At 39.1% G+C, this 27,833-nt stretch overlaps 1 protein-coding gene across 1 annotated transcript in view; it reads right to left on the bottom strand.

Annotated features, from left to right (window-relative positions):
- The window catches only part of RAD23B (RAD23 homolog B, nucleotide excision repair protein), a 37,477-nt gene that overhangs the window by 2,340 nt on the left and 7,304 nt on the right, over positions 1-27,833 (bottom strand). Inside the window, exons 2-9 of the mRNA XM_065860930.2 lie at positions 19,510-19,591; positions 16,923-17,002; positions 14,912-15,156; positions 11,438-11,493; positions 7,428-7,555; positions 2,160-2,283; positions 916-1,043; positions 329-505 (exon numbers count right to left, since the gene is read on the bottom strand). Of these exons, the coding sequence (XP_065717002.1) occupies positions 329-505; positions 916-1,043; positions 2,160-2,283; positions 7,428-7,555; positions 11,438-11,493; positions 14,912-15,156; positions 16,923-17,002; positions 19,510-19,591 (1,020 nt within the window). The remainder of the gene's footprint in view (positions 1-328; positions 506-915; positions 1,044-2,159; positions 2,284-7,427; positions 7,556-11,437; positions 11,494-14,911; positions 15,157-16,922; positions 17,003-19,509; positions 19,592-27,833) is intronic.

Consider the following 27,833-nt stretch of genomic DNA (forward strand, 5'->3'; position numbering starts at 1 on the left):
TTCTGCAAGAGGAATTACTGCCTGAGTTCCCTCCCATTCCAGAGGGAAACACATTCAATCATCAATTACTACAGATGGCCTCTGATCACTTAAAAGGCTCTGCATCTTCTCAGTAAGACAGATTCAAAAGATTTTGGACTCAATTGCTATAAAGCAAGAGATGTAATTTGAAACAAGACTATAACAGCTATGACATGTCAAATATAAAATACCAAAAATGATGCAGAACTACTGAGCATAAACAAAGTTTAAGGCATTTCTTACACATGCACCAGAGTCAAAACACTAGAGCAACAGCCAAGCAACATTTCAAAGAAGAAAGTCTCACCCTTTCTATAGCTTCTTTTTCCTGAGGTGTTACTTGAATGTAATTCATATGCCCATTTCCAGCTTCTGCTACTCCTCCAGTGCTGGCACCATCATCACTGCCACTTAAACCTTGGCGGGACTCTACAGCTGGCTCGTTCAACATATGAATAAAATGTTCCTGATGTTGGCTTATTTGCTATGATACACAAGAGATTAATTAATATTTTGAAACAAAGCATGTTTAATTCTGCCAACACACAAGTAAGAGTATTTATTTTCAGTAAATTAAGCAGTTAAACAAATGTGTAAAAAGTGCATACTGAAAAATGATTACATCTAACCATAAGAAATGCAATTTAAGGTTTCAGTTCAATTGCAATGACCCCCCACTTTGTCTGATGCCCTTTGCACCTCTTGTGAAAAGACTCAGGTGCATTTCTAATGTCACAGAAAATATGTTCTGTACATGCAATAACTGCTGAAAAGCCAACAAAGAATGTTCTAACAGCTATTAACACACTTCCCCAGTTAACATCAACATATCCCTTTCTTTCTTGTAAAGCTAAATCAAAAGTAGTAGCATTATTTTGTCATTTTAAGATTCACCTGCAGTAGCTGAGGGTTTTCCCGTCCAATCTGCTGTAGCAATGCTGGTAACAGAGAAGGATTTTGCTGAATAATTTGTCTCATCTGCTGGAACTGAGGCTGATTTCGTAAAAACTCAAGTGGATGCCCTGAAAAATCAACAAGGTAACACATTTTTTAAAAAGTTACAAAGATTCTTAATAAAATACATATCTATGCTATAACTGTACACAGAAACGGAACATAAAAGTGGACAATACATCCCTCACTGAAGAACAGAAAAGCTTGCTTCCCCACACTAAATTATTCTAGTTTTAAGCAAGAACTTCTTATTCTGAGGTTAAACAATACATTTTCTTTTCACACAGCCTTCTCTTAATATCCAAGAGCCTTCTGTCCTTGATCTCCAGCACTTTTCTCTTCATGTCTCATTTCTGAGTAACCTCAGACACACCTACCCAGCCTACTCTCATGTCTTTATGCCTATGACAGAGTTTTCTACCTCCTGGACAGAACCTACAGTTCTGTCTTCAAGTCAGTCTTGCCTCCACATATATCCTATACTGTTAGGTATTGTCCTTTACCCAGCAGTGTCTAAAGTGCTCTGAAGTATCCCATTCCCCTCATTCTCTCTTTACAGAGAATATCGTGTGTGCCTGTCACTTTTACCGCTATGGTACACTCTGGCCCCTATCAAGGCTTACATCTTGAACACCACCTCTGCCACAGCCTAGGACCTTCGCTACCCCTTGATTATGCTCCTTTAACACAGAGTTCTCAGCAGGGAGCAACCAGTCTGTTTGTGTGCTGCACTGCTGAGTAAGAAGTCCTAGGTCACGGATAGGTTTCTCAGGTGTTACACACCTCACAGCATTACTGCAGGTTGCTCCCTTGATATTCCGACTTCCAAGCAGTAAATGTATTTAGTATACTCACAGCTGACAGCACACAGGCACAGCAGAAAACAGAGTTTAAGAGAAAACACAATCCTCTCCACATTTGTGGTTTTACATTTGTATCCAGAACACTGCATCAAAGGAACTGTGCAAGTTCACAGCATTTTGAGAAGCTTCATGCTCTATTCCAGATATATCCACATAAAACAAGCCATTTGTTCTGAGTACCACACTTGAAATTCCCATGCTGCAGCTGTTATCCAATTCACTTTGACAAGTTCACAAGCACCAGGAACTTAAAATTCACTGAAGCACAGAATACCTGGATGTCTGTGTTTATCACATCCACTCATACATAATCTTTCTTACCTCCTAATGAACTAGTAGTCGTAGGTATAGTTGCTACTGATGTTGCCACTGTTGAAGACTGAGAGGCACCAGTGCTTGCTGCTTGAGATGGCTCAGCCACAGCCTGATTATCTCCAGGTATACCCTAAAGCCACAGTTCACATAATTATCTACAGAATGTTTTATTACACATATTATGTAGTTTTCAGAATGAAGAAAAAACATTAATGCTTTCACTGCAAATACAAAGTAGGATGTTGTGATAAGTACACATTTACAACTGGAAGAGAATACTGTGAAAGAGTAATTTATTTTTTGAGAAGAAAAATATGTAGCTTGTATAGTGAGGTAGTAAAGCATGCACTGCACCAGTTTAAAATACACTTTACTCCATCAACAATTACTTGCTTTGAATCCTGTTCTAAGATAACTGACAGGAGTGAAAAAGTTAAACTAAATATAGTGTTACAATATGTTACAGTGTTAAGCAAATAAAATTACATTATGGCAACAGAATTGTGGTACACAATGCTAACAGTGAGCTTATAGATGACATACAATCTGGCAAGAAATTGAGATAAAAGAACAAGGCTCTTTGGACCTCTTTCCTCAATGTAACATGACAGCAAGTGTCATTTACTCTATCTGGAGTGTGAAAAGGCTTGTATGTTATAAAATTTTAGCAGGTTAAAAAACAGTTAATTTGCATTTTATTTTCCAAGTGTAAACAACTTAATATAGGAACTAATTGCTTAGGAGGACAAATCTAAAAAAGAACAATTACAATAAATTAGAATGTGGGTTATACCTACGAGACCTTACTTAGTCTACTACTTCTCTCCTGTATGGAAATCCTTCAAACTTCCCACCCAGACCATGTTTTCCTCACTGTCACTGAACTCCTGCACCAAGTTTGTCCTTTCCACCATCCTCCCTGAAGCCTAGAAGCTTAGGTAGCTTGGCCTGGGCACCCTTCAGTTTGTGAACCACAAAATGTGAGGAACGGGATAGGTGGAGATAATCACAGAATTTCAGTGTAACCAGACAATGAAGAGGCTTGGCAAACCTACCACAGAAATCACTGGTAGGTAACACAGATTAAAAATCCTACTCCTACTTGTTCTTCACATGAGATGTTCATCACTATAGCTGAACAAAAAGGATGAATACACAGCTAATATAAAGGCCACTTCTAAAAAAGGAGAACTGGACAGTGCTTCAGGCAAAACTTTGCCCTACTGTGAGGTAAGATGTATGTCAGATTATAAATCACCTAATAACCAAGTCCACTTTCAAGCCACTGACAGGAATAAATGCAATACTGTCACATACTTCATTACCATTACATGGCTCGGTCAGCTTGCTACACATCCCTCCCTCCAGAGAGGGGGAAGAAAACTTCACTCACTACATAACTCCGAGGTAACTCTTATCAGTGCACTGCTTCAATACCTTTCCCCATTAAACCAGTAATTTCTGGGAACTTAAGTATAATATAGGAACTTGGGTTAGTCTTATGAAATTACTGGTTGATTTAGTCTGTTCACAGGCAGGTGTTGTCACTGCAATCCGTGACCAGATCAAACAGCATATGCTTTTTAAACCTTAAGTTTGCTCTCGAATGGAAACACTATGGAAACTAGTTAATGAAATTTACTTAGAGACAAACTGTCATCTTGAACTTCATCTTAAGCCTTAAATATAACCTTGAAGTATCACTCTCCAAATAACCGAGACTGTGTACAACTATAATCAGATGAGACTAGTGAGGTGTACACACCGTGTCCATAGAATAAAGCATGATATATCAATTCACGTAAAATTAATTTTGAATGTAAACATTCCTGGGACAGCAAAAAGGCCATTTTTTTCCTTATGGTGGATTAAACAACTCCTCACAGTTTAAATGAGCTCCAGAGCAGTTTTTAGCTGACATTGTTCTCCATAGGGTAATATTCACATGAAGCCCAGCGCAAGGAATGTACACGTTTAGAACAGAATAGTTGCAGTTGGAAGGGACGTACAATGATCATCTAGTCCAACTGCCTGACTGCTCCAGGGCTGACCAATAGTTAAAGCTTGTCATTAAGGGCATTGTCCAAATGTCTCTGAAACACTGACAGGCTTGGGGCATCAACCACCTCTCTAGGAAGCCTGTTCAGTGTTTTCCTACCTTCAGGGTAAAGAGGTATTTCCTAAAAAGTTTGTAACTAAGAGGCTGCAATGAATCGTGTGGTTGTTGAAGGAAAGGCAGGACTCCTTCCTAATGAAGGGCTAGAAAACCTCGGGTCAAAGCGAGATCTGAATTTAAATGCTTCAAAGTCAAGTATGGAGTAAAGAAAAAGAAACAGTGCCTTCTGGAATCGAGACCTCCTTCTATGATCACAGCTCAAATACATAGGATTACATCTAGATCCTCAGCCGTGAGAACTGAACAGCTTGTCATCTGAACCATGGACAACAAGTGGAAATTTCAGGGCTCACTGAAGACACAGTTACACTTTAAGTGTACTCTCTTGATATTTTCTTTCCAACACTTCACAGGTGCCTTTGGTGTACTGATCCTTTAAACCAGGACAGTGGTATAGACTTACAGCTCTCAACATCCTAATCCCACACTGCAGATTACATAAGAGATAACTTCAATGATGGTTTGGAGGTACACAGAGGGTTAGAGAACAGTGTTGTCAATGGATCACTATTAACTAAAGCTAAGTTTTTTTAATGGAGCAGGATAGTAAGGAATATGTTCAGATCACAGCAGATCAAGAACAATTAAAAAGAGCATTTTCAGCAACAGGATTCTTCCAGAAAGACAACAGAAGTCTGCTAGCTACTACAGAATTATAGAATGTCCTGAGTTGGAAGGGACCCACAAGGATCATCAAGCCCAACTCCTGTCCCTGCACAGGACAACCCTACAGTTCACACCATGTATCTGAGGGTGTTGTCCAGTCTCTTCCTGGACACTGTCAGGCTTGGTGCCGTGACACCTCCCTGGGGAGCCTGTTCCAGTGCTCCACCACCCTCCGGGTGAAGAACCTTTTCCTGATGTCCAACCTAAACCTCCCCTGGCACATCTTCCTGCCATTCCCTGGGGTTCTGTCATTGGTCACCAGAGAGAAGAGATCAGTGCGTGACCCTCCTCCTCCCCTTGTGAGGAAGCTGCAGCTGCCATGAGGTCTCCCATTAATCTCCTCCAGGATGAACAAACCCAGTGATTTTAGCCACTCCTCATATAGCCTCCTCTCTAAACCTTTCACCAACTTTGTAGCCCTCCTCTGGACATTCTCCAGTAGCTTTATATCCTTTTTATCCTGTGTTGCCCAGAACTGCACACAGTGCTCGAGGTGATGCCGCACCAGTGTTGATCACTGACCTGCCTGCTACTGCCCCCTTCCCCCTTTCAATCTCATATAAAAAAAGAAAATATATTCTCAGTAAAGGATAAAACATATTCTCAGTAAAGGATAACACAACATAGACAGGGACCAGCCTCTAAAACAGAAGGATCCATATTAAACACAGGACCTACTGAAAGAGTAGAAAGGAACTGCTGAAACCAGTCACTTAATCTATTTGGCAAGTGCCACATGTTGAACTTCATCATAGGGATTCTCTATTTCTATTCAAGACTTCCTGAACAGAAATAAGCTACAGCAGGGAAATATCAGAGTGTACAAGTACTGCACACAGTACATGACTGGCACACATAAAGCAAGTCCAAAACTTACAGGATGCACTGGATTTATGGTGTATGTACAGACTAAACAAATAGTAAAATAAATGTTTTTAGGACATGAAAAACAAACGTTTGGGATTCCAGATGTCTAAGGTTCCACACTTATGGCCGATAAACTGGAACTACTGCATTCACCCTAAGGGCAAGACAATATTTATCACCTTTCAGTGGCCCAAACAAAGAATCATTTTGGCTGGAAGAGACCCTCAAGGTCTTCAACTGTTAACACTGGCACTAAACCATGCCCTAAGAACCTCCCCTATACATCTTTTAAACATCTCCAGCGATGCTGACTCAACCACTTCTCTCAGCAGCCTGTTCCACGGCCTGACAACTCTCTGTGTGAATAAATGTTTCCTAATATCCAATCTCAGACTCCTCTGGGGCAACTTGAGGCCATTTCTTCTTGTCCTATTCCTTGCTACTTGAGAGAAGAGACAAACACCCTCCATGCTACAACCTCCTTTCAGGTAGTTGTTCTTATCTAATGCTAGATGAGAACTGAACTTTCTACATTTATGTATTCAAAACATTTGTTGCCTGTTTAGAAACTGCAGGTTACCAAGTCTTGGGATCACTACTTAACTAGCAAGCACACAAGTGACTTGTAGTTTTAACTACTGAAGAAAAACTTCATTAACAAGAAATGTTTCATGACTAGAAGATGCTGTTTTCTTATGAGTCTATCAGAAATTCATTCCATATATATTTTGTTTCAAGATATCTGACTCCAAGATTTTAATAAAATTAATAAAGTTCAGATTTGGAACAAGCAAAAGCTGCATCAGGGGAAAAAACGGTATGCTAGAGTGAAAAATGCACCTGAAATACTGATGAAGCAACAAGCTTCTAGATAGATTCTCTGGTGTTTACAATTCACCTATTAGATAAAGGTATACAACAAGAAGTAATCAAAAAAGCCCCTAAAACAATTCACAAGATTTCCATTCAAGTGAAGCTACTCTTTTTTTTTCTCTTACGCCAATTATGTTCACTTCCCCCTTCAGACTATATTTGTCAAATAAGAAACTGTTTCTTCTCCAAAACATCAGTTAAACTAAGCACACTTCAAAAAATTTTTAGATCTGTCTGTTTGGAAAGTATATTATTAAGAACACTATGCATTATTAGTAAAAACAATGAACTGAAACTTAAAATAGCCTTTGTGATGTTACAGATACTAGTAAAAAAAATACAGCTAATGCTGTCACTAACATGTGACTCAAAATCATTCCTTGAACCAGCTACTGGCAGTTAAAACTATCACTGTAACTGGACATACTTTGTACACATATCCATATAAATCAACAAAGTGACAGAAGTAGTTAGGGATGACTTCAGTATTTCCTGGAACATATTATGACCCTCCAAATCCAAATCTCAGCCTTCCAGATGCTCTGCGTAGAGATGGTTTTCCTCTATGAACACATATTACTCTCACCGATTGGATAATATTAAAAATAACCAGTAAATCACAGTTATAACTATTCTTTAGCAAGGACAACAGAGAGTGAGACAACAAGGTGTCGGTAAAATAAACTGCTCACCATTAAAAGGTATTCCACCGCTCTGTCAGGATTGTTGAAGCTGGCTCTCAGCGCCGCAATTACTTGCTCGCGTTCATAGCCCATTGACATGATCTCAGTCACCATATTCTCATAGGACTGACCTGTCACTAGAAGTAACATGACCACCATTTTAAGTGAATAAGACAAAAAAAGCACCAAGAAAGTTGCATTGGATAAATTTCACTTCTAATCAAATCTGAGTTGTTCACTGAAGAATTAATAATAGCTCATATTAAACTTGCCATGATTCTGTTGCTTTAATTCCAAATACACTCTGGTGGTTTCATTATGCATTCGATTGGAACAGTAGACAGTAATGAACACAACACAAACTTTATTGAAAAAGGCAGCACTTGTGACACCTCTGTACTCATAATTGAAATAATATTCCCTCTCTACATTTTCATCTAAGGTCAAGAGTATCCTCACAGGTAATATTCAATTCCTGATGTAATCAAGAAAAGTGTCCTGCAGTGTAAGTTTGGAAACTAAGCTTTTCAGGCAAAAATCTGCCTGTGAAACTGTTGGCCATTGAGGTTTTCCTTAAGAAACTTTACACTACACTGTGGTTAGACAGATGACAAATAATGATGACCAAGTTACAACTGTTTATTGCTACATGCTGTTGACGATGATCTAAGTCACTTAAGCAACTTAACATAGACCAATTCAAGTCAGACAGAAGACCTCATATTACATCTAGAGAAGTCATCTAGACCTCCATGAGGGCTTGGGAGAACAAATAAGCTCATTTAATTCATGTAAAGTTGACTAGACATCTATCACATAAAATCTCCCACCTCTCACAGCATAAACGAACAGGCCCACACCTGGAGTCATCAAAAGGGTACACGCACTATATATGGAGCAATTTAAGGACAACTGGTCCCTATACTAATGGTATTGAAGGAAAAATAACTCTCTCCTCACAATTCATTTTATTTCCCTTCCTCAAAAGTAGACAGCAGGTTTAATAATAATTAAAAAAACCAAACTATTCTATCATAAATTGTATCTGAGCAACATCTTAAAGGTTACCTTGCTGTGCAAAAACAGGGGAAAAAACCCCACAGCGATTAAAATACCTTCTCCCTCCTTGGATAAAGGAAGGAGATCTCAGTGGAACTCCTGATCTCAGTAGAACACTGCTACTGACTCTCTAACACTAGCAAGTTAGTGGCAGAGGAGTTAAGTAATTAACAGTCACCATAAAAACTAACAGATTAAAAAAAGTAGAGGGAACAAATATTGCTAAAGCTACTCTGTTAGGTAAGTCACAATTAAAAGAACCAAAGAAAAGACTGAGTTTTATTAGTTTAGAAAGGTGTTTAACTCAAGCCAAAATTAACAAAACCACATTGCTTGTTTTTTGAAGAATGCTTCTAAACAATCAGTGGATGTAGGACTGAGGGTAACATCCTCAAGGACAAATAATAAAACAGCCCAAGTCCAAGGATCCTTGTGCATTATCCTTAATGATAAAAAACGGATTTACAACCCTTGACTAATTTGAGTATTTATTATTCAGATTTCAAAGTAATAGTGCCAATCTGAATTTTAGGAATGGTAAGTTTATGTCTTCATATACAAGATCAATCATTTTACATCTACTGTCATTTTTTAGAGGACATAAAAAAACCCCACCTGGCTCTAAAGACAGGTATTTCTGCACATGCCTTCAGAGAGGCAAGAAAGTCAAGCCAACAACTGTTCCAATGCAGTGATTTTGTTAAACTTACTGCTCATGTTCTTTCTTACACACTTCTAGTTTACCCGTACTACTGGTAACAAATTAAGAAAGGTAAACAGCAGACACAACATATTTTGATCTAAATAGCTAGTAAAACATTTCTGTAGTGCTCTAATAAGCTAGGTTATAAGCTAGAAGAGTATGAGATTTGTTACAGAAAAAAAAAGATGCAATTAGGTTGACTTGCTCTGGACAGACTGCTGTATAAGCCATAATAAAATGACAAAGAAGGAAACAGAATTACTGTGAATTTAGGCACACGTACTCCAAATATGGTCTACTTACACAAGTCATGCAAAAGCAAGACCAAAAACAGTAATTCAGGAATTGCACACCAGCCATGTCATGATGTAGAGTCAGGCCTATCTCTGCATAGTGCTACTGGAAACGTTTGTGAGGTCAAAGTTCATCTGCTCTACTCTTTGTTTTCATCTTCAGATAACATTTTAAAGCTGGATTAACTTTCAAAGTCAGCTCATTGCATTCCCCACAATAATTCTTGTCCCCACACTCTGAAAAAAGCTTAGGTTGCTCCAGTGAAAGATACTGTTGCACAGGAATGGCAGGATGTGCAGATCTTCATGTAGCACACAAAACCACACTGGCTTTCAGCCAGTGTAGCTAACTGAAACCAAAAGCAATTTAGTAGAAATTTTTAAAGTGAAGCCAATTATCTTCAGGCAATGTAATTGAGAAGCCACAGTAAGAACATGCCTGGGACCCTACTTAGGATGTAAAAACATACTACATGAATTTGTGTAAGCAAATTCCTTTTAAGACAGTTTCTGAAGAAAAAGAACCATACAGTTCATGCCTATTGCCTTTCAAAAATTTTTGGCATATAACCCTTGCAGTATGCTCACCCAGGAAATGACATTCAATGCGTGTAATTTCCAAACTGTTAGGGACACATGGGTTTACTCTATCAGATACCAAAGAACTTTCATATAAGATGATAGTGAGGTGATGCTCTCCTGCTACATTGAAGGGAGATATATGTTTTTGTTTTCAATTCAAAAGATAAATGAATCAAGACTACTAGCTTAACTCAAACTGTTGGTCGTCACTGTGTTAATACAGGGGTGTTCAACTAATTTTCACGGGGGGGCCACATCAGCCTCATGGTTGCCTTCAAAGGGCAGAATGTTATTTTAGGACAGCATAAATGTAACTACTCCTATAAATGTAACTACACCCCTGGTGTAATATAAGTATTTGTGATGACTACATCTCAGCCACTAAGGTATAATGAATGGTTGATGAAACTTGCAGCACCTCTGGTAGCAGCAGTCACTTCAAAAATGTAACAGAACTTGACCAGCTACCCCCTACAGTATGTATCAGCTATTTCAGCTCACACATTTCCTCATCCTAAACCAGTACGTCTGTCATAAGACCTGAGCTGTAGTTAAGCCACACTAAACCTGGTTGCTACCACCAATACATGTAAAATATTACTACTGCTCCTAAATCACCTTGGGTTGCTTAATCACAACACCTGCCTCTAATATCAACACACCCCTACACAAAAAATTAAGTGAAACTCTCTAACTACTTTTTGTACCAAGTTGCAGAGATAATACAAATAAAAACCCCACCTCTCCCTTATAAGTTAACTGAGAGTAAGGAGCTGTGGGTTTGCCTAGTAATTTCATAGCTACCAGAATCAGCATAAACGAGGGGCAGAACTTCCTATTGCTCTTACTCTGTTTACTCCACTATGAAACAAAGACATTTAAACTGTCAAAAGAAAAGTGAATTAAGTATATGGAGACATCCATTCCTCAACTCAGACAGCAGCAGATTCGGTGAATTTATCTAATCTGAATGTGTCAAAAGACAGTACTGTCAAAGCTGGAATGAGTGAATTAGAAAGGCAGCCATTTATCAGACCCGCACACTGGGAAGCAAAGGTGAAAAGTATATACATATTTAGGTCCTGTCTTCTATTCAAGACATTTCAAATTGTATACTTAGAAGAGAAATTAGGGCAGAAGGGAAAAAAAACCTAGGATTGACAACAACCTTCCTTTCACACAATAAAAATACATGAACTGAAATATTCTTCAGTAGAGAAGTTCTCAATGCTGGTTCTACGATAGCAACTTCAGGTCTTAGAGTACTTCAATTATAACTGTAACAATGACAGATACAGAAGAGAATGTCAACATCTGCTAATCCGCCATTTGTTTCTGCTGCACCAAAATAATGTCTGCATTAAAAAAAACACTCCACTTACCAAGTGCACTTATAGCATCCTCAAAAAGATTTGATCGAGATGTATCACCTGTTGTACTGTAAGATGAAGACAAGTGCAATGGTAATTACAAAACTTTGGAAAACTTCCTGTTTTTTTCAAAAAAAGCAGCAGCAGCTGTAACTCTAAGAGCCCTTTTCGTTTCTAAAAAACTAACAAAGCTTTCCAAAGAGCTCTCTTTGGTCTAATAGTGAGACCAGATTTTACAAACTTACAATGCTACCACTTTTAACACAAGGCCAACCTCCCCCCTTTACCCCCCAACAGTTTGGCTCTTGCCCATCTGCTCACAGATTAGCCATCTGCTTGCTTGAATGCTTTAAAAGGTGGAAGCATGAAGTGGATTTTTGAAAGCACACAGCAGTCTCACTAACTGCTTCCCCATAGTCACCAGTTTGACCTCAATGAGGACTCAAGGATTCATTAAAATCTCAGTATCCTGCTTTCCCAGGAATATAAACTGCTAACATTTGCACTCACTCCATCTCAAGTTATCAAAGTGTTAAATTACAGAATTAAAGGCTCACCTCCATGAACACCAAGGAACACAGAGGCACAACTCCAGGCAGAAGAACCTCAGTTAACTCAGTCAGAGCCAAGAGTGCCCCTTTCCTGGCTCGTCCCAGGGCTCCAGCTTAAGCTATCAGCCCCTAGGCCTCAGGGTGATGCCCTGATGGGTCAATGGGAGAGGGTCTCCATGTCTCCTCACAAGATCAAGGGTATTACTGCCTACAGAGTGGTGCAACTCACCACAGGGTGCCAGGAAAAAATGTCTGGAGATCGTGCAAGACTTATCATGGGAATCTAAGGGAAGAATCAAAAGCAGGGAAAAGGAAGCATCAAGGCACGGGTAAGGAGAGTGAAAAGAGGAGAAAAAAGGCCAGTCACATGTAAACAAAACTTGCCTGACCATGACTTGCACCTGAGCACAAATGCATCCTGATTTCAACTAAATTCCATTTCTAACTATTTTTCATGATGGGGCTCTCTCTGTTCTACATGCACGTGTGTGTATGGAAGTTTAAGTGCCCACAACTGGACAGGGAACCATGTGAGTCACAGGGATCCACGTGTCTGTGGAGCCAGCAACTGCAGAGACCAAATGCTGTGGAAGTCTCAGTGCCAGCAACTGGAGAAGGGGCCACAGGAGTTCACGTGCCCGGGGTTTTGGCAACTGAAGAGACTCGAGTGTGGACATATTCTGTGTGGATGAATACACTGGCCTACATGTAATCACCAGCAAGCAGGGTAAGACTCTTGAGAGCCAGTTATTGAATTGTAAATCAGAGTCTGCTGCTGAAAAGAATGAGGGTCTGGGGGTCAGCTACTGGTAAGGTCATAGGCCTCAACCAGCTGGTGTAGAAACCTGTCCACGTGCCCATGAATGAAGCAAGTGGGAGACAGGGGAATCTACAAACTAGGTACCTGGTTTAGTGCGTGTTTACAGCCAGTTCCTGGATGGATCCGCTGTGTGTGTGCATGGATATATGCGTGCATAAGGAATCTGAGTTATCAGCAAATGGACAAGGGGAGCAGGACTCAGGCAGTCACATGCCCAGGTAACAAAAACCTGGGAGACTGGGACATCTGGGGGGCAGTTATCTGAATAGACTGTCTAACGTTAGCAGGTGGAGAAACTAATATTGTTCATTTGCATGTTTGTGCACAGTCATTTTGCACTAGTGGGCTCTGCCTTGAGTAGCCTGAGGTGAACAGGATGTCTGTGCTGGTGCTGTATGGTTGCTCCAGTGCTGTTTTTTTCCTGCCTCTGTTGACCCATGCAGCTGATCATACACAGGTATACACATATTGCGTGTATGTACTGGGAATACACGTTCAATCTTAATTCTTGATAGACCTGGGGACTTGGAGCTGTAGCAGGCTTGCATCTATCAGGCTGCCAGAGTTGGCAGCTCCTGTCAGTAAATGAAAGATCATCAGATTAATCTAAATCAGTTTTCAGAAGATGCCACTAGGAAAAAAAAAAATCTAACAAGGCATTTACAGAGATGTATCTTTTTATGAAAGAAAAAATCTGTTTCAACAAAAATGTTTCACTAGTATCTATTACTATTAAAAGTTACAACTAAAAAAAAGATCAAAGGCAAAATGGGACACCAGATTGCCTGGTCAATCCTCAATAAATCTTCACCAGCCTTACTAATCTAACTTCAAAAGCAAATCAGAAACAAGCACTACTCACTGAAATCACGGCAGGTGGAAACTACAATGTATTTGTTAAATAGTTCTCCTGTTTTATTTTATGTACACTGAGGTTCCTTTACTGCAGTTCTATAACACTGCAATCTGTACATGGAAAACCTGAAAAGCACTGTTTCAGTATCAAAAATTTAATCTAATATTTGAACCTACTGGACAAACTGGGTAGCAAAAAAACCAACTCATGAACATTAAAAAAATTCTAAGTTATTTGACTGATAAATGAAGCTTTATTTGTATTCCATTTTAAAAAGATGTCCATTTCTCAGAATCGCAAAATTAAATCAATTAGAGTACTTAGTGTAAGAAATTTGTGATGACATCTTGAAGATACTAGGCAACTGGACGTTAAGTTTATAATCAAATCAATATTTGATGGCGTTTAAATACAACCACCTCAAAAATCAACGTCTCATGCACCAGTATTCATATAAATAACACATAAATAACTGAAAACCAGTGTATGAAAAATTAAGATTTGATGCTTTGCAGTACTTCAAGGGCCATCAAATTACAGTTAGCCTTTTTATCCCATAAGCAATTTAAAGCGAGCAAAAAAGGCCACAGTATACAACACAGTTGAAATCTCTAACTTTTTATTTTCTTACATGTAGAGAACTGAGGTTAAAAGACATCCCAATTCCTACAACTATCTGCAGATGGGCCAAGGAGCATTCAGAACAAATAAGCTTGTTGCTTTAAGACATTACATGGTTAAGAGCAATACTATAGCCTACATTTTGGAAGAAAAATCTCCTTCAGAAATTAAGAGACTCTCACAGCAATAAAAAACTTATGGTTCAAATCTAACCAATATGAATCAAAACATAATCAAAGGTCTATGAACAGGACAGGATCGTCCCTCTGAAGTCTTAAAGAGCTCTGTGAACAGTAGGTCCCCACACAGCTGAATATCCTCAGTCTGAGAACACAACTTGTAACACAGGGATTCTGAAATGCCTAATGGGAGTACAAGTCCTGTGTCATTTAAATTTCCACTCCACAGGTTTAGTTCCAAGACCACACTTCCCACAGGAGAAAGTCTAAGTGGGGAGGGGCACTTCTTACCATCAGTAATGTTATACTTGAGCCAGAGACTGCAGTTACAGTTAAGAATGAAGAAAAATTATGTAGAATTGAGACAATGATTGGACTAACACTGTAATGGAAAATTCAAATCAAAACTAGAAGAAACAGAAATGGACAGGGAAGTCATTTTTGGAGGCTCATTCATACCTCTCAGTTGAAGATGGGCTGATAGCAGCTGGTGCCTCAGGTGTTTTTTCTGCTGGCTTCTCTTCTTGAGGAGCACTCACAGGTGCAGATTCACAAGCAACTTCATCTGGTGCTGGTGGTGGAGGAACAGGATCTGGCACAGGAGCAGCCGCAGGGACTGGTGCAGTGACTGGCACAGCAGCTGCAGTTGTCGAGCTAACAGCACTAGTAGCATTTGACTGAGTCGCTCCAGTTGCTGCTTTGGGCTATAGGAGGACAACAGAACTCACACACAGCACAAAGCTCCTAAACCCATGATTTCTATAGCCAACACATTGATTTATGTCCTGTCAAGACCATTTGTGTTTGACATCGCCCCTTCAACATCAAGCATAACATCAAAACATTGCAAGATAATAAATCTATAATGCCTTGTATTGTGTTTAAACAGGCAACTGATACTGTCACTGAAGTACTTACTTAGACACCTAAGTAGTCACACTATTTGAACATGAAGTCAAATGCAAAGTTAAGATCTAAATATTTATAGACTGCAATCCTCTAAACATGAAAACAATAATGTGTTTTACAAAAGTGGATTTTTCAGAAGAAATTAAAACAGTTTTCAAAAGATATCTGACAGGCATAACAAGCATAAGGTTTTCTCACCACTTGAGTTTGGAAAAAAGTGATAAAGACAGACATCACATTTCATTATGAATGCTATTTGCTGGAAAAGGAGATGCTAAAAAATTTAAACTTAACCTGCATCAAGTTTTATTTGTGCACTCTTTACATTAAAAGCACTACATAAATAACATTCACAGACCTTGAGTTCTGTAGTGAGCACCAAAAATCCAGCAGAATCAAGGACTACCAAATCTACAGCAGTAGATTTAGAGTGGGTAATACTTCCATATAATTGTCATTTAATCTTCACATCTCTACTGGAAACATGAATTTTGCTTGGATGAAGTATTAACCCAATTATATGTGCTTACATGACAAGGCATGTCTTATCCACAAAAGAGTCAAGGAAAAGGAAACTGAGCTTAAAGACTTTATTGAAGAGACCATAACACTGCAGAGATACCCAAATGCAAGACACAGGTCCTTTAATCTAAGGTAGTGAATTTAGCAGTTCTTAATGGAGGTCTGCATTTCTTCTGGTATAAACAAAATGAAAGTTGTACTCTGAAATCTCAACTGCACCTGTTTTCTTGTACTGATAAATGCCTTTTCTCCATGTGAAAGACAGACTAGAACGCTGTTTGTTCAGGATTACAGCAGGAACAGTTATGTACAACAGAGAATCTAACAAGCCAGAAGTGGAGGGCAACTGAACACAGGGGTTTTTTTTGTCAGAAGGAGGACCTCTAACTCCAAAATTAACTTCATATCTCAAGACAGATGAAAAGCCAGTTTATTCATAACCGAAGGGTCTGGAATGCCTAGGAAAATCAGTGGCTTGATCTCCAGAAGCAATCTGGTGACCAGTTAAGAGGAAATATACTTCAAATACATGTCACTGTCATTCTCTTTAATTTGACATTACAGTCATTCAAAACTCACAAGTTTGTTGACTGGCATTATGTATCCCCTCTCTATTGGTTTAAGCTGTTGAGCTTGACAAAAGAAACAGCCATGAGTTTTGAAAAGCAACCTGGCAAAACTGGAAGAGTTCCACACAGGGGGTTCAGTGACAAACTATCTAGGTTCCCTTCTTCCTTTTAATTGCATCACTGGGAAAAATAATGCAGAAAAACAAGAAAGAATAAACTGTAAAATCAGCCATTGCAAATTCTTTTCTTTGTCGTAAACAGCACAGAACAGCAACAGCAACCAGCATAAGCAAACTAGGACTGTGAAGCAGTATCTCGTTATCTCAAGCATTTATTTTTGTCATTGACCCAAACTTTCACATGATTAAATTCCACTGGTTTTAAGAATAAACATGTACAGTCATTCATCATAATGAAAAAAAGAGACTGAAATCAGTGCAATTTCCTTTTCAAAAATAAGGACTACTCACTTTTGTCACCATAACCACCACAAAGTTCTTCTCATCTATTTTGTATTCTTTAAGAGCAGTATCATCATTAAGGATTTTACCTAGCAAATTGAACAGATACAAAATTATAAGTTGTTATTTAACAGATCATTAGATGGTCTTAGAACTCTCTCACATAAACACAGTTAGAAAAAAATTACATAAAAACACATTTTATACAGATACATAAACATTAATAATCCTACAAAAAGTGTTTTGGCTATTAAGTGTTGGCAGTAGAGCTACAAGTCATTTTCTTCCTGTGATGTCCACAGTACCAGTTAGCTTGAATGCTGTTGCCTTAAGTGTTGAGATGCTTCAAAACATTTAAAACAGAAACATTAAATCTAGAGAAAATTTATTGGACCTTTAACACAGATACAAGTAATTTAGAGGAAAGGCTTTAACATACAATAACCTTAACTGAATAAATTATGCCTGCCTCTAGACACAGTAAGAAAATTCCTTCCTGCTGATCTTCTGTTTGCTTTTCATATGTAGTAAACTATCTACAGCTCCCTGCCACAAACTAAGTTTATCTGCGTTATATAAGTTTGTGACTTTGCAACTGTAATCTGTTCTTAAAATAAGAGTGAAGCATTAGAAAAAGCTAGAATCATTATATATCCTTCTACCTTGACACACAGATTAAACACAGAATTTTCAGGAAGTATTTTATTATTTCAATTGATTTGTTTTCAGAAGACCTGCCACGAACTGCTCCCCTATTTCAAAAGGAAGTTACACATTTTCACAACCATTCTCAGTGCTAGTGGAATACAGTACTGCACTGTAACTAGCAGGACGCATCCTTATCCTGATGATTGCAAGGAAATCAAGCAATGCATTTACCTTATGGCACATGGAACACAAATGAGGTGGCACTGTCCTACTCTACACTGGTTCTACCAGTCTTGCAGGTCAAATACTCAAATACTTATTATATGTACTGTAGTAGTAATACCTGTAGCAGATGGTGCAGCATCTGACTCAGAACCTACACAGGTTCACTTACAGTTTTCTGATATTTATAGGCATTTTGGGGAAGAAGCTTGCAAATCCTATCTTCTCAAGAAACACCACTCAGGGTTTCTAGACTTTACCCTACTACAGATGACAACACACCAGATATACCTCACTACTGATTAGCATAACCTTTAAAAAAAAAAAAATTGCAAGTATTTTTTATAACAAATCATGTACTTTTATCAGGCTCAGTTGGGATATCACTCTGCTTTACCAGACTATGAAAATTCTAAAGCCCATTTTAATCAAAGTAAAAATTTCATCAATATACTCTTGTTATATCTCTTGTCCAAGAGAAAATACAACCAATGTTTGGATGTTCTTCTAGTCTAAATCTTACCTTACAAAGCTGCAGATCAATTCTGGCTTCTGGAAATACTCAAGTAACATCATATGTTCTTATGCAACTCTTGGTTTTTTTTAATCACAGAAAAATAGTATTAAGAGGGCTAAGCAATTATACATATTGCACAAGGCCTTCTGCCTTATTAATTATTTCTTTATTATACACGCAACTTATACCTTCATGTTCTTGATGTGTATTGAATCCACTAGAAGTACAAGGGCCATAAAACTTGCTACGAAACATGGTCCTGAGGAGTCTGCACAAACACGGAACTGACTTCGCACTTCTCTTCCATTAGTATCTTTCTACTGTGATCAGTGGCTTTAGCTTATTAGAAGTGGAAAATCAATACTGTTTACAAAGCAGAATACTGAAGAAGTAAAAAGACCACCTAAGTTTCCTTCAAGCGCTGTTTGGGAGAAGAAAAGCACTACAGGGGGTATTGGAATAGAATGTTTTAAGTTCTGACATGAAATGAGAACAAAAAAACTGGATCTGTGTACTACTGCTAGAATGGATCAGCCAGGGAGAAAACAATAGAAAAACACTGTTCAAAAAAAAAAAAAAATCAAACATTAGCTCAATTAAAATAACTTAATGTCTTGATCTGACATTAATCCGCTTTTTGCTGGTACATAATAAATGTTTCTAATGACAGAGCTTATAGAAGTATTGAAAGTACCTTTGTTTAGCAAGGATTTGGTAGTGGGTTTCTTTTGTCAATACAAAAGATTTTTTAATTCTCTGAAGTACACACAGGAAAGCTTCAGCTATACACAGCATATACTGAACAAAAGACAAAAGTTAATCCAGAACAAGATATACGAGCTACATAAATCTTGATTTCTTGTAACAAAAGCTCTTTCTACGTTCCACCCAGGACTAAAGCTGACAGCATACTGTGCTATAAAAGCAAAGATAACAACAGATACATGTATTAAAACCTGAAAAATTGTGATTCAAAATTAAGACTTCCCTTTGACAACAAGGTTTGTTGTTTATTTGGTTTTGTGTTTGTTGTTTTGTTGTTGTTATTTTTTGTTTGGTTGGGTTTTGGTTGGTTTGGGTTGGTTGGTTTGTTTGCTTTTTAAACCCATTTGTGTTTCTGTACTTAAAATCTTTAGAAAACATTCACGTCAAAGAAGAACATAAAAAATAAAGTAGATTCAGACACAGTATCTTCTGAATATCCGTTACCTGCATATATTAGTTTTTGGCCAGCTACTGGAAAAGCATCTTTCCCCCTTTCTGATTCAATCTTCTCTTTCAGTGCCTTCACCTAAAGCACAGAAACAGTCTTATGAAAAAGCTGAACAATACAAACTTAATTAAGTACACTTAGAACTAAGTTTTAATACTAAAAATTAGTCTTCAGCTGTATCTTGTATCAAGTACATCAGTCTTCCAATGACTTCATTGTAACTGCTTACAGAGTAACACATTCCTGTTCCAAATATTCTCTCAAAAAAATCAAATTTCCCCATGAGGAGTGTCTGAGTTTACAACACAGTGAAAAAATCAGAAATTTGGGCAAAAAAATGTTTTTACCCACTGACACGTTTCCCCTCCCTACTCCTTCTCTGAATGCAGGGGGTACATGTGCTGTACAGAGCTGACAGCTCTTTTCAGAAAGGAATGACTGGGTTTTTTTGGTAAGGTCACCATGACACTCAATTTAACTCACTTGTATGATGTGAAGCCTTAATATACAGAAACTTGTGCAAACTGTCCAGTTGTTCATTTTATAGGAGTAGTTTTAAACTCTCTTCCCTCCCCCATACTTTTTGGAGCTTTGCATAGCAACTTCAAGCCTACACATGAAAGCGTTTTGCCTTTTTTACTGGCTTAGGCAGACCACACTTTCAGAGCACCAGATACAATAGATCAAATGACACTATGTTAGTTGTCATACATCAGAATGCCCCTATTCTTCAGAAAGACTTCATAACACTAACCTGAGAAGATAAAAGATGTTCCTGCAGAAGCATTTCTGTACTGATCCATTTGAAACCATGATTTAAGACTTACTCCATCTTTTTAAGGTTTTTGTTCCTGAATATTCATCAACATTTTTCATGAAATGCTGCAATTGAGATGCGTATATCTAGCTATTTAACCAGCTAAGCATGTAAAAATGTGTTTATCTTGACAGCTTACATTGGGCCAGGAACTACATGTGCCACAGGTAGCTTTAATATTACCATTTTATGTTAATTTTTAAAGCTGTAGCTCACTGTTAAGGTTGCTTGAGTAGTAAATACACTGAAACAGTATTTTTAGGTGCTAAATATTTACTGAGAAGTTGAGCTTTGTGATTCTCAGGATAATTTATATCTGTCTGCCACTTCACATTCTGGTCATACTTCCTGGATTCACTTCACTCTTCTGTTAACTATGTCTTAGACCTTTTTGTTACCCTTTTCCTTCACTGGTCTCCTCACTTCTTGCTCTTCCCCTCACGTTATTTCCGTGTTTATTTATCTCTTTACCAGGCTAATCCTCTCAGTTTGGTCCAAAAAGGACACACCAAACTTTACACTCACAATGAAGCTGCATCTTTTCAGCCAGACACATGAAAAGGAGTGTTTGTTTTACCAGGCTTCATGACCCAGCAGAGGAGGTCTGCAGAATCAAACCTCATCTTAGAGGCAGGTGATTAAATCACTAGGCACAGAAGGAAACAGAACACAAGATATGACTTCACTCTATGGGACTACACCAAAATAGGATGCTAAATCTTTTTCAACTTGGCAGATAGAGGAAAAATGGTCTTGGTATTCTTATTATTTGTGGCATCCCAGCACCTGCCAAAAGCTTCAGAATCAGTCTCTAGACAGCCAGTTGCTATTCCACAGCAAAACTAACAGCAGCTCACTGCCATCCACAAGTCTTCAGTCAGAGCAAACCCTTTATTTATTTTAACAATAATTTGCTGATAGTATCATCATTATAATGCACATACTTCACAAAAAACTGTTCTATCCCTGGATTTACATTTATTTTAAAGGAGTATGTCCTTGAAATCTAAAGCTCTGATGTGGCCCCCGGTGAAAACGAGTTTGACACCCCTGCACTACAGCTTTCTGAATATCTGTGAAACTATTACCTCTGAGAAGTACACTCAGCAAATCAATGAGATGTACCAAAAACACCTGCCGCCGGCATTGGTCAACAGAAAGGGCACAATTATTCTCCACGACAGTGCCCAACCACACGTTGCACAACCAACACTTCAAAAGTTGAACAAATTGGGCTACGAAGCTTTGCCTCATCTGTCATATTCACCTGACCTCTCACCAGCTGACTACCAATTCTTCAAGCACCTTGACAACTTTTTGGAGGAAAAATGCTTCCACAACCAGCAGGATGTAGAAAATGCTTTCCAAGGCTTTGTCAAATCCCAAAGCATGGATTTTTACACTACAGGAATAAACAAACTTATTTCTCATCATAAAAAATGTGTTGACTATAATGGCTCCTATTTTGTTTAATAAGGATGTGTTTGAGCCTAGTTAGAAAGATTTAAAATTCACAGTCTGAACCTGCAATTACTTTTGCCCCAACCTAATAGTTTTAAGCTCTGTCAAGGAGTCCAGAAGCTTGTAAGCAAAGACCCTCTTCCCGCTTTGAGAAACCTTAATCCCATCTGATGCCAGCAGGTCTGGTGCTGTGCAGACCATCTCATTATCAGAAAACACCAAACTGTGACAGCAACATCAGCCACGGAGCCATGTGTTAACAGAATGGGTTCATCTGTTTTTTCCAATGTCATTTCCCACAACTGGAAGGAGAGAGGAAAAAAATTACCAGTGTTCCATATTCCTTTACCAACCACCCCAAGGCCCTGAAGTCTCTTTTGATTGCCTTTGGATTATGTGTTGCTGCTTCATTGCCCCCCTCCCGCCCCCCCACATGGAAGAGCAATAATGGGTAATAGTCTGAAGGCCATACCAGTCTAGGAAGTTTCCTAGTGATGTCCTTAACCCAGGTCCCAGAGAGGCTGCAGACTTCCCTAAGTGGAGAGTCTGTCTGGCACATTGGACCCCCTGTTCCACTCAGAAGGGAGCTACCTACAACTATAACCTGCCTTCCTTGTGGAGGTGGTTGTGATACTGGTGGTAGGCCTTTCTGACCTCGGCAACACATCTGGTATAGATGAACCATCATCCATATCATCCATTGACCGACCTTCCACATGCAGAGCCTCACACAGGTGTACAGACGCATCTGGGAAGGTAAGGTGAGCAAGGAGTGTGTTTGTCTGCTGCCTCAAGTGTGGACGTGTCTCGAAGCACTCTTTCCTTTGAGGTACTGCCTTCTGCCTGGTGGAGGGAGGATACCAGGAGCCCTTGATGTTTTGTTTTGTTTTTTCTGATGGCTGTTCCTGTTTGTGTCTCAGGGAGGGCAGAGCACAGTTCTACTACTCTATCTCTTCCTCAGACTCCCTGACGCTCCCTTAACATTTCTGCTTCCTCTTGTGGCTCTGCACCAGGCTTGAGCAGAGCATCTACCTGGTCACATCTCACAGCTGTTTTCACTACTACCATTCATCACCTGTGAAATTCTATGATTCCATGAAATGCTCTGGCACCCCCTGCAGCCTGAGATCTGGATGGCTGCAGATTTTTATGAGAGCTGTCTGGGCTGCCACATCCATTCTGGGCAGCGCAGAGGACACAGCTTTCTGCCAAGTGGATACCATAGCCAAGCTCCTTCTGAGAGTGTGATGACCATCAACTGAACACACACCTTGAGCTGGTAGGGTGATGATGCCCTTCCTGCACATACTTTCAGGTGAACTGCTGTGCCATGTTCTGGTTGCCTGTCCTGCTGGCAGCACTGCCAGTCACTAGCGCTTCCGGAGCTGCTTTTACACGTGTGAGGGGGTGGTCACCATTGCTCTGGCAATGTCCAGGTCTCATCAACATCTCCTGTGAAAGCTGCCAGCTCCTGGCAGGTCTCTCCACTGCCCCAGTGTTTTCCTGTCTCAGAAAATGCCCCTGCACACCAAGACCTGCCACTCCGCTGTAGATCAGGCCAGCTCCAGAGCAGCTTTATTCAGCTCTAAGTTTATATTGTAGCTGTAGTAGAGCAGCTACTGTGGCACTGCAGAGTGGTGCTACTTCATATTCAAACCTCAACAGCATACAGTTAATCTTCAATCCCCATCGGGTTTTCACACAAGTTAGACACAGTTGTTGAAGGATAAATGAATGAATGTAACTGCTCCTTGACCTTCCAGTTCTTTGATATGACTATGTATGGGACAAAGCAAATATCTGTTCATCTAGTACTGGAATCAGTGCTCCATCTGAGTTGCAGCCAGCACTAATCAAAGTGATACCTGTAGTCTGACTACTAACGCTCCTCCTAAGAGGAGTTGAGGTATCAAAAGGGTATCATTACTCATTTCCACAACAGCAATGCTAAATACTCATTGTCCCTATTGATCCTTAAAATATGTGTTCTTCAAAAAAGTCAGTGCTCAAGATGCAAAGGTATGTCACATTATAACATCATCCGGTTTGCAGTTTCCATTAGTGAGACTGGATTAAATTTCTACTACATGCAGCTTCTGCCAGCCTACACAGAGTAGGAGTTCATGTTAACTTACCTGTGAGTTACTGTTATTCTATATTCACTACTAATACACAATCTCCAGCAGAAGTACTGCATGCAGTGTCTGCTAGACTCCTACACGGTGCATTAACACTCACATTCCACAAGATTATACCCAGGAACACTAACTCCACAGCCACAGGCAGTCACAGCCTCATAGACATTTAGGGGACCTTGCTTCAGCTGTACAATTCCCTTTCACAGTGCAAAAACTGTGTTTAGACCCCACTCCTGACATAATTTTTATAAATGTTGTGGCTTAGGTCAGGACAGACTAAACACATAACTGGATACATGTGAAGGGGTTTGGTATTTATTGCCTTGGTGAAGTAGTTCTTATTAATGCAAATAACAGAAGTTATGTGAAAGCAGTAATCTCTGTTTCCCCTTTGCTTTCTGACAGGAGCAGGGCTATGAGCAGTCAGGAGGAGCAGCATGCTGAGCTGGTGGTGCCAGCTGCCTTTTCTTGGGAGCATGGTGACTCCAGATGTGCAAACTTGGTCCCAGGCATCCCTAGAGGTCCTCCACAGCCAAGTGTCACAACCACATGGGTACTGAACATAGGAACAAACTACACATTTGCTCCACAAAGAACAGATGCAACCTTCGGCTAAAGGCTGACAATACGATGGTCCTGAGTAGCTTCTTAAAGAAATTTGAAAAGGAAATGCTGAGGAGAGGAGGAGATCACAGTTTTCAGTACTGGTCTTTATTCTCTGTTCTCGACAGTTTAAGAACAGATCATATTCAAACACAAATTACTTGAGTTCTCAGACACGTTTCTCCAGCTGACAGTTTACAAAACTATGAAACAAGTTTAAGCTTAACATAGCTGAGATAATTTACAGTATTTTGTTAACTATATTCACAGACACATTGCCATTTGCAAAGACAAAGATCATTAACACAGGCCTCTCACTTAAATGGACATTCACTCTGTAAAGTTTTGCCATTCAAAGATATCTAACAAGTTATTGTGATTGACAGTAACATATCATGAGCTCCAAATTATTAATTAAAAATTCTGCCATGTCATTCAAGTTGCTCCCGTAACACTGAAAATACATAAAATAGTCATGCAACTTCCAGAAAATACAGATCAGAACATTGTTTAACTTTTATACGGAATAGTCATTTACATAAGGGAATCTGTCACATCTCAAATGAACTCAAGTGATCACAGGTATTCAAAGGAGCAAATCAAGGCTTCTACTTAATCCAGTTCTAAACTACTATAGCTTGACTCTGCAGTCAGCTACAGATGTCAGCATTCTCCTGTTAGAGGCAGAAGTTCAAGAAACACTCAGACTAAGTTTTTTTATACAGTGCCTACCTGTTCTTTTGTCTTGCATCACTACCTAGCCTAAGAGGCTAGAAACACTTCATTTGCAGAGGACAGAATACTAGTTCGCAGAATAAAAAAAGGAATAGATAACATCAGATATATTGAATTTAACAGCAACACGCTAGTGGCATAAAAGTTACTTCAGCAGTCCCAGCTGGAGTGAGTGAAGACTTAGCACCCACTAACAAGGAGATACCTGTATCTTTAATTCTTCCAGCAGAAGAGAATACGTAAGAGCTCTCCCTAAACAACCTGTGCATTGGACACAGTAGTCTTAAGCACCTTTATTCTTTCATTTAGATTTAAACCATTAATTCTCCTTTTTGAAGGAACAAAGAGGCCCTCTGATTGCTCCTGAGAAAGGCAGCTGCATCACCCAGTGAGTGGTACAGTGAGCTGCTGAAAAGGGCAACATCCTAAACTCTGCCTCTAGAAAATTAGGTAGCTGAGAGTTCAAGGTTTTAAAGTAAAAATTAATTTTGGGAAAGCACACCCATCACATTGATCTGTCAAACTTATAAAGCAGGTTTAAGATACACAGTCAGCCTCTGCATCCATAACATGACATATTTTTCTCAAAAACACCAATCCATAAATCAAACCTCCAAGCTAGCCAGTTTTATTCCACCTGATCAGAGTTCAAAATAGATTTCAGTACCCAGAGAATCCCATTTTTCTTATACCCTAATGAATTTCACATTAGAGTAAAGGGAACCCATACTTTATGACAAAATCTTTAAGAACGAACACTAATTCACCTGCAAACACCCTAGAGATTCAGAAACAGCTTAATTACGAAAACAGTTTAATTAAGAGTCAGAGCTTAACAACATCTAACTGAAAAACTGAGGTCTTCCAAAGACATACCAGTCCCTAATGGCATCCCAGCCACACATCCTAAAAGTGAATTACGTGAAACTGACAGTGCTAAGACGCCCATTTGCTCCCTACAGTTGTTTTAGACAGCTAAGCAGGCACGGCACACTGGGTTCCATCTAGGCAAGCAGTTCCCATGGCTCAGTACACCAAGCAAACTCTCTCCCTTCCCTCACACACACCAGTTTTCATTTATCCTATCTTATACACTATGCTGAAACAGAAGAGGGGAAAAAAAAACACAGTTGAACATTTCATAATTCCTAATAAAAAAGCAAACAGTATACTTTCATGAATTTTAATTTAAAATTACACAAGTAGTGCAACACAGGCAATATAGATTTCTGAATTTACTGAGGTCTATAGAGAAACTGAGTATAAAACTGAAAAGGACCCCTTCTGACATCAAGCCACATACCCACCTTCCACACCACTATCTTCATCTGGAATCTGGTCCTCCTTCACCTAATGACAAGTCAGGTCTTCTACAAGGCTGGTACAAATTTTATTCTGATGTTGGAAGCCTTTTCCTAATTTCCAGTCCAAATTAATTCATAAACTATTAATACTCATTTGTTCTTATATTGCTGATAAAATTGAAGCATGAACATCCTTACTACCTTCCACGGGGCTTACCACTATAAAATATTTACATAGCATTACCAAATTTTTCTCCCAGCTTGTGAGCTAAGCTAGCCAGGGCCCTTTAGCTTCCTTTCACATGGAGTCTCAGCCTTCCATAACTTCCTAGCACTTCTTTCCTTCACCTGCTCAGGCGGAAATTCATTCCCCTTGGGAAGAGGTGGCCAGCACGTGCGTACTAGTATGGTATCACTACTCCCAACTACCCTTAATCAAACTCCATGATCAGCATCAGATTCAAGGCATATATTGTATGTACTATTGAAATGTCCAGGGGATAAGAAGCTACCTAGCTCATATGCAAATGCTTTATAGCTTTACTGTTAAGAACACATTTCTAACTATTTCATTCTACAAATAACAAAAGCGAATAACAAATGTTGCTGGCAGAAACCTATATTTGCAGTAATCTCATGCATTGTCTTACTAAACAGGACACACATACGCAGTCAGGAGACCACCTCTATGGTTGTACGTACAGACAACTGCCCTAGTTCAGATCCCAAAAGTGTAACAGAAACAGTAACTGAGAAGAACCATAGGAGAGTAAGAATTGTGAATCCAGTCAGGTTTGCAAAGTTAGTGAGTGACTGGAAAAGAAAATACATTTGTAGTCAACTAAACAAAGCATTTAAAATTATACCAATATTAAAAAACAGCCTCACAGACAGTATAAAGCGTTCATAAACTTCTTTATTTACTATTAGCATTTATTGTGCTTAAGTTTGTGTACAAAGATTCAACCAGCATGGTCTGGAAGATAAATAGTCTGGAACTGGGAAGGTACAAATCCAAATTTAGCTCTAACATTTACTTCCTGAGCCTTTCCTCTGCCTTCCTAATTTCCCCTCAAAAATTGAGCTTGTCTACACCTAAATTAAGTTTCAGTCAGGTAATTGCTGTTATACATTGCTCAGAGATCAAAAAAATGAACTCATGATACCAAAAGTTGGCCTCTACACATTTCTACGATGCATTTCAAAATTGGTTTAAGCCCTATTTAAAAGAGGAGACGCTAAGGCCAGTTTTCAGATGCTAA

Source organism: Patagioenas fasciata, chromosome Z (genome assembly GCF_037038585.1).
Source record: "Patagioenas fasciata isolate bPatFas1 chromosome Z, bPatFas1.hap1, whole genome shotgun sequence".
Classification (NCBI taxonomy): Eukaryota; Metazoa; Chordata; class Aves; order Columbiformes; family Columbidae; genus Patagioenas; species Patagioenas fasciata.